This window comes from Notamacropus eugenii, chromosome 5, assembly GCF_028372415.1.
Source record: "Notamacropus eugenii isolate mMacEug1 chromosome 5, mMacEug1.pri_v2, whole genome shotgun sequence".
Taxonomy (NCBI): domain Eukaryota; kingdom Metazoa; phylum Chordata; class Mammalia; order Diprotodontia; family Macropodidae; genus Notamacropus; species Notamacropus eugenii.
In genome coordinates this window covers 7372666-7380855 of record NC_092876.1, presented here as the reverse complement: position 1 = coordinate 7380855, position 8190 = coordinate 7372666, and the positions used below count along the sequence as shown (strand labels likewise).

The window sequence follows — 8190 nt, the reverse complement described above, 5'->3', positions numbered from 1 at the left end:
CAACTCCAGGAGAAATTCCAGGAGCAAAACAGAGGTCAGTACACAACATTTGTAGATCTGACCAAGGCCTTTGACACTGTTAGTAGTGAAGGCTTATGGAAAATTGTGTCAAAATTTGGTTGCCTGGAGAAGTTCATGAGCATTGGACGTCAATTTCACGATGGCTTGTTTGCCTGGGTTCTGGATAATGGACAATGCTCTCGTGCCTTCCCAGTCACCAATGGAGTGAAACAGGGCTGTGTGCTTGCTCCCATGCTTTTTAGCATGATGTTTTCAGCCATGTTGACAAATGTTTTCAATGAGAATGAACATGGCATCAAGGTCAACTACTGTACTGATGACAGGTTCTTCAATTTGAAAAACCTACAAGCCAGGACCAAAGTGGAGGGAGTATTGGTGCATGATTTTCTATTTGCAGATGACTGTAAATCAATTCTCTGCTACTTGTGCTAATTTGGTCCTAATAATTAACACCAAGTAAACACAGGTGCTCCATCAGCCACCACCACACCATTCATACATGGAACCATCTGTTACAATAAATGGAGAAGTCTAGAATGCTGTGGACAAGTTCACTTACTTTGGTAGTGTACTTTCCAGGGATGTACACATTGACAATGAGGTTGACACACACATTGCCAGAGCTAGCTTAGTTCTTGAGTGACTCTGAAGAAAAATTTGGGAGACAATAGGTATTAGAGTGAGTACCAAACTGAAGGTCTACAGAGCCATTGTGCTGACCTCATTGTTGTGTGCCTGTGAATCATGGACAGTCTACCAGCGCCATACCAGGAAACCAAATCACTTCCATTCGAACTGTCTTAGGATAATTCTGAAGATCATCTGGCTGGGGTTAGGTACCAGACACTGAAGTCCTTGCTCAAGCTGAACTGCCAAGCATTCAAACTATGTTTCATAGAACGCAACTTTGATGGGCTGGCCAAGTTTTTCGAATGCAAAATATATGCTTGCCAAAAAGACTATTTTATGGAGAACTCACATGGGGCAGGCGATCACATGGTGGTCAGAAGAAACGATGCAAGGACACTCTCAAAGTCTTTTTCAAGAACATCGGATTTGATTGTGTGACATGGGAGACACTGCCACAGGACTACTCAGCATGGCATGCCCACATCAGAAAGGGTGCTGTCCTGTATGAGCAAAGCATAATTGAGACAATACAAAGGAAATCTAGGATGCACAAATTTGGTATATCCACCCCAAATATTTACACGAACTATCTGTGTCCAATCTGTAGTAGAGTATTCCGAGCTCATATTGGTCTGATCAGACACAGTCCGACACACTGAAACTTCAGTTTATCATAATGATGTCATTTTGTTCCTCTTTGAGAATGAAGGACAACAACCAACCCAGTCCCTCTGGCAACCTCAACAAAGCTAGTGACTCTCTGAGAAAGAGGGAACTCTATTCTTTAACACATGACAAAGAAGGGCTCTTGGTAGGGGTGAAAAAAACCATTTATAAGTTTTGAGGATGGGATGGCAATGTCATAATTGCTTATAATGAGAAAGATGGCTGGCATTCAGCTGAGGTAGTCATGTAAGGCTAATCATGCCCCTCTCTGCCAATTGAGGAATATTAATTGTATTATGGGGCCCATCTGTACCTTGTAGTCTTTACTAGGGGATTACATTGAACAGATTTGCTGTCTTTATTGAAGAGATAAAGACTCCCTTGAAAACACAAAAACAGGAAAGGACAAATGCTACATCTTTTGGGGATGATAATTTTGTGAGGCTAAACAAACAGAAATTTTGATATATCACAGAGGATACTTGCATGAGAGATAATATATTTTTTTAATATTAAGCTTTCTTTGAATTAGCTCAGTTAGATTCCTGAGCTTAAATCTATTCATGTGGATATAGATCCAACCGTAAAATTATTATGGAATAAAATCAATTATATTGTAGAATTAATATATTGCATATCAATAGAGAAGAAATCAGAGGTAATATTAATTTCAATTTGTTCAAAATAGATAAATATAGATAAATATCTTAATCTTCATGCTCACAGTATGTATATAGTACATAATAGTATTTATACCTTTATGTATATGTATATTTAATACATACATATATGAGCATATATCATGACCTACTTATCTATCTGAATCTCTTTATATACATCTATCTATCTATCTCTCCATTTTATATAATCTTGCATTTAGAATCTATCTCTTCTCTGTCAGACGCTGGAGAGAATGATTCTTGCTAACCCATGGCATAAGGCTAAAATTATAAGAGACTGAAGGGTGAGTCCAAGAGAAATTGAAGATAGAGGAGAAGTAAAATAATAATATTAATAATAATTTTTTATAATAATGGTATAAATGTCAACTTAGTATTTTTAATTTTTCAAAGTTTTTTTTGTCATAAGGAGTTTTTGGCCTCCAAAGAACCTTGGAAAGACATTACAAAGGGTATTAATATCACAATTATTAAAGGGAGAAAAGTGAGACTCAGGTAATTTGAGGACCTTAAAAATTTTATGGTAGTCATAAATGATAGACAGGATTAGATTCCAAGAATTACTATTTTCATGTTCAGCTCCTTATTTCTACATCATATTTTCTGAAAAAATAATTGGAAAATTTTCAGTTTAGAAAACTAAAGATAAAGAGGAAGCCATGACAAATGCTGTTCATTCAACACAAGCACGAGTATGATCTAATGCAGAGGTGTCAAACACGCTACCAGGGGACTGCATTGTGACCCATGACACTCCTGGTTGTGACTTGTACTGGATTAAAATGTAATTTGAAAAAAAAATTATAAAATTAATAAAATATAACAGAACATAATGTTTTTTTTTTTATCAGTCATTTCAGGAGGGTGTCTGTCCCTTCATGACTCCGCTTCTGGCTTTTATGACAAAGATACTGGAGTGGTTTGCATTTGCTTTTCCAGTAGATCCATTTTATCAAGCAATTAGAGGTTAAGAGACTTGCCCAGGCTCACACAGCTAGGAAGTATTTGAGGCTGGATTTGAACTCATGTCTTCCTGACCCCAGGCTCAGTGATGTATTAGCCTCAAACACTTCCACTGATCCGTGAGGTACTTCTAAAATGCAGATAATATTATATCTTACTACAAAGTCATTATTGAATTCTGTTTCTCTTTGTGTTTTTACATCATTGGTTCAATGAAAGGAAAAGTAGATTTGAAATCAGGAGACATGAGTTTAAGAAATAACTATATCACTTGTATTAGGTTCATCAAAAGTAGGACGGGTGATGTCTGAAGAGGGATACTCCATTTTAAGAGATGAAAGAATTTTTGGGGGGTAGAGTCAAGATGGTGGAGTAGAAAGACATACCTACTCTAGCTGTTCCCCCAGAGTCCATAAAATACCTGTAAAAATGACTCTAAACAAATTCTAGAGCAGCAGAAGCCACAAAATGACAGAGTGAAAGAGATTTCCAGTCCAAGGAAGCCTGGACGGCCAAAAAGAAGGGTCTATCACATGAGGCATGGAGTGGAGCACAGCCCATGGAGCCTAGCACAGCCTTGGCCATGCAGCACCAGCAGGAACAGGACTGGAGCAGGCCTCGAGGGGGCAGAATCCTTGGCAGCAGCTATGGTTCTCAGATCTCTCAACTAAGATGACGGAGACAACTTCAAAGGTCAGTGAGAAAGCTTTTTCACCTGGGCGAGAAGGAGCAAGGCCCTCCCATATTCCAGACCCCAGGTGATAGCAGCAGCGGCAGCATCCATTTTTAGAGCCTTCTGCCTATAGACCCTGGGGGAACTGAGCTGCTGATCTGAGTCTAACCCCTGAGTGGTGGTCCTAGAGTGAGGAAGAGTGCTGGTGTGGTGGAGCTGGTGGAAGCTCTGGAAAGAAAATTCTACTTACAGATCTGGGGCAGAAAAGCTTTTGTATCTCCCAGATGAGCATGCAGGCCAGGAGAGGAGTAACTCCTCTCCCTTGATTGTGCCACCTTGGAGGAACAGAGAACTTACAGGTCCCCAGAGTATACCCTCCTCTTGACAAAGGACTCAAAAGTCAAGTAACAGGTTGGGAAAATGTTCAAAAAAAGGGAAAAATAAGACTATAGAAGGTTGCTTTCTTGGTGAACAGGTATTTTCTTCCATCCTTCTGGGTGAGGAAGAACAACGCATACCATCAGAGGAAGACATAAAAGTCAAGGCTTCTGCATCCAAAACTTCCAAAATAAATATGCAGTGGTGTCGGGCCATGGAAGAGCTCAGAAAGGATTTTGAAAATCCAGTAAGAGAGGTGGAGGAAAAATTGGGAAGAGAAATGAGAGCAATGCTAGAAAATCACCAAAAGCAAATCAACATCTTGCTAAAGGAGGCCCCCCAAAATGCTGAAGAAAATAATACCTTTAAAAATAGACTAACTCAAATGACAAAAGAGACCCCAAAAGCCAATGAGGAGAAGAATGCTTTAAAAAGCAGAATTAGCCAAATGGAAGAGGAGGTTCAAAAGCTCACTAAAGAAAATAGCTCTTTAAAAATTAGAATGAAGTAGATGGAAGCTAATGACTCTATGAGAAACCAAGAAATTACAAAACAAACCCAAAAGAATGAAAAAATAGAAGACAATGTGAAAGAGTTTCAATACATGATCCCAGGGGCCCTTTTTAGAATTAGGTTCTAAAATCCTTAGATTCCACTGTTCTTGCTCCTCTCCCATCAGCTTCTGAAAGACACTTGTTTGTCATAGTGTTAGGTCAGAATGATGAGAATGAGTATGGTTGAGGACATTGTGGCAAAGTAGACAAGAATTTATCCTATGCCACAGAGTATACCAATATTGGAGGACTTGAGAGTCAGAGGAGATCAGGACAAAAGGACTAATGGCTGGGAACCATGCTGCTAGGAGTTCTGAGGTGGCCACAAACCAGGGCTCATGTTTATCAATTTTAAAGTGGTAAAATGACAAACTAGAATTAATGGAATAAATGGAGACATATGTGCTCACGAGTAGAAGGACAGCACGGGTGGCTCTTTTTTCAGGAGAAGTTCTGGGAGAGACATAAGGACTATGAATATGTTTGACTTGCTCATGGTGTCTGTGCAGGCGAAACATTAAGTAGGCACTGGAACAGATCATACATCCCATACACATGACCTCAGGCATAGAAAAGACAATTGCAAAAAGTTCAGCATTAAAAGAGGCAGGAGTTAAAATTGAACAGTATCCCAGATGCCATATCTTTGTATTGTTAGTGAAGTACCTTGAGTTATGCATAGTCCCAAGCAAAGTGAAATTTATCAACAGGTAGAAACACCAGCAGAGGAAGCAGGAAGGGACAATACACTTTTGGGCTTGCATTCTGAGTTCTGCCCACCTGGATTTACTGGGACTGATGGTAATGACCTGAAAACAACTTAAGAGGCAGGTCATATTAAGAGAAACACCCCGGGCCACAGCATAAAGGTAAAGAACAAATTTACACAAAATGGGATCCAAGAAATTTTTGAAGCCCAAACAGACAATCATCTGAGGGATTCCCTTGGAGAGTAGCATTTTAGAGTTGGCCAAGGCTAAGTGGGAAAAAATGCACTCTATGGGCCTCAGCTTGTGACCAGTGAGTAAAGAGGAGGTATATAGGCCCAGGAGGAAGAAATTCCCAAGAATCCCAACTCCAATCTGAAGAAGGAAGGAAATGCCCAACAACAGGTAACTAAGCATGATTTCCTCCAAGTCTTGGGAAGAAGAACTGTGCTCAGAACTGACAAATCCTAGGAGAGAAAGACAGATCTGTGAAATTTCTTAAGGATGTGATCGAAGAGAATGGGGCTCCATTTGGGAAATGCTTGGATAGCTCATGTGTTGGATTTAATTTTGATATAACTCAGCTGGAGGGAGCATGGTGACCACTGAGCCCTTTTTGTATTTTTTATGTTTTTCCTTTGTAGCCAGGATGTGAAAATTAACATAACATTAAGAAGTAACATAGATATGACACCAGAAGTCCATCTTACCATCCTAAGTCTTTTCTTCTTTTAAGGTTTTGACTTTGATGTTGGAAAAATGGATCCACAAGTTCAATTCCAAATGGCTAGATATGTAAGAATATTTTCATAAGGTATTTATTAAAATATGATAAAGATATGACAACAAAAATAGCAATTGAAGTGAGAAAGTATAACAGAAAATCAAGTTACCCTGGGCAAAACTATTACTTTTTTTTTAACCTTCAGTTGTTTCTCTTATTAATAGCATAACAGTAGCTCATTTATAAGATGTTTATAGGGATCAAATGAGATAGTATGAAAAGTCATTTGCTAGCTTTAAGACACTCTAAGATATATTAATTTATTATTTATTAATAAGTATTGTTATATTTATTAATAGTATTCTAGCAATTTAAGCTTAGAGAAAATACTGAACTTGAACAATTGGAATTTGGGGGTAAATTCTTTTCATGTCATTCTTGTTGCAATAAAGACTGCCTTAAATGTTTGCAACCTAAAGTTGAATGTACTTTCGGGATCACAGAACTCCTCTAACCATTTAACCAAATAAAAGATCTTTTTTTTAAAAAAAAGGCAATGTTTTTATCTGCCCTCCAAATACTATCAGATGATTCATTTTGAATAAATGAGGAAGCAAATAGTTCATTAATTTTATAATGACTTGTAAATTTTGGTATATTAGTGTAAAATAATATCGTAATTCTATAAGAAAATACAAATATAAGTAGCCAAGTTGTTAATAAAGAAACATTTGTTAAATGAAGATTATATTCCACTTGATGTTGAAGGTGTTTGGGATGCAAATAAAAGAGACGATTTCATCCATCAATTAGCTTATGGTCCATTAAGAGTATAAGAATATATCAGAAGTGATATCAGTGAGAAGTACAGCAGTATTCAATTTGCCTCTATTTTTTAAAAGACAGAAATAGGAAGGAATAAGATATGGAAAAGTAATAATAAAAATAGAAATGGAACAAAAACAACAGGAATCAACAACGATATTATGAGCTAGTATTACAACAGTGCCTATCTTTTGCCAGTCACCGTCTTAAGTGCTTCCCAAATACTACTTTAGATAGCACTGAGTATATGCATAGCTTACATGTATACCATATATCACATTCTATTATTTTCTTCATATAATTACCTTAAAATAGTTCCTTTTCATTCTGATGTCGAAGTAACTATGGGTTTTCCTTGACTTTGTGAGTGGAACACATCTTCTATTGTATTTTGCCAAGTGGAGAAAACTTTGAGTAGGTTCCTAGAAAGAGAATAAATCTTTTCTTTAGTCATGGCAAGCCATAAAATAAAGAATATTACAAGTGATCCTAATCAGACTAGTAAATTCTGTTTCTATGGTGACAAGAAAGGAAGGAACAGTGAGAGTAAATGTGTTACCAGTTACAGAGGTTTTAGACAAATTGGAATCACTGAATTATATAGTTACTGTAAACGTGAGATGCTTATGCAGTGACCAGAAAAGGCATTCAGAATAATAAAAATGTATTGAATCAATCTTGACATTCTTAGCATAAATTTAACCAGAAAAGAAAAATGAAATTGGAGCTAAATAAAAGACTGGATCTTCAGTTGTCCATGAAGATAAAAATGAAGTAGGTGACAAAATGTATCTAGGGAGAAGAAACATCACGTTATGCACATGTTCTAATCTTGCGTTGTATGTGTTAACAATAATATCATGATGAAATATAGTTGGAACTTTTGCACCACTTACCAAGGATAAACTTAAGTAATAGATTTAGAGGTGGAATGGTCCTTGGAGGCTATTTAGGGAGTAGTCATTCAATAAACACTTAATATATGTCAGACACTGTGCTAAGAATTGGGGATGCAAAGGAAGTTAAAAGACAGTCTTTATACTCAAGGAGTTCACAGTCTGATGAGAGAGTTGAAATACAAAAGTAGTACAAAAAGCTACATATTGGATAAATGAGAGATAATTAGCAAAGGGAAAGCACCAGAAGTAGGGGGAATCAGTAAAAGCATTAAGTAATTCCTGTACATTCCCATCTGATGGTGCAATTTTATTTGGAGTGAATGGGAGGCAGACATGAGAAGTAAAATATCTCTAGGTATGGGGAGATTGGTAGTGAAAATGAACAGAGTCAGAAGATTGAATGTCTCGCTTGAGAAAGAGTTAGGAGGTTCTGGCATTTGAGAAGTTTCAGAGACATAGTTTCTGCATAA

The 8190-nt window shown here is 37.3% G+C and overlaps 1 protein-coding gene across 1 annotated transcript; it reads right to left on the bottom strand.

Annotated features, from left to right (window-relative positions):
* Positions 1-4711: 4711 nt before the first annotated feature.
* LOC140507314 (vomeronasal type-1 receptor 4-like) lies at positions 4712-5689 on the bottom strand. Its single transcript, XM_072615428.1, has one exon. The coding sequence runs from the start codon at positions 5687-5689 to the stop codon at positions 4712-4714; it is 978 nt and encodes a 325-aa protein (XP_072471529.1).
* Between the last annotated feature and the right edge of the window lie 2501 nt (positions 5690-8190).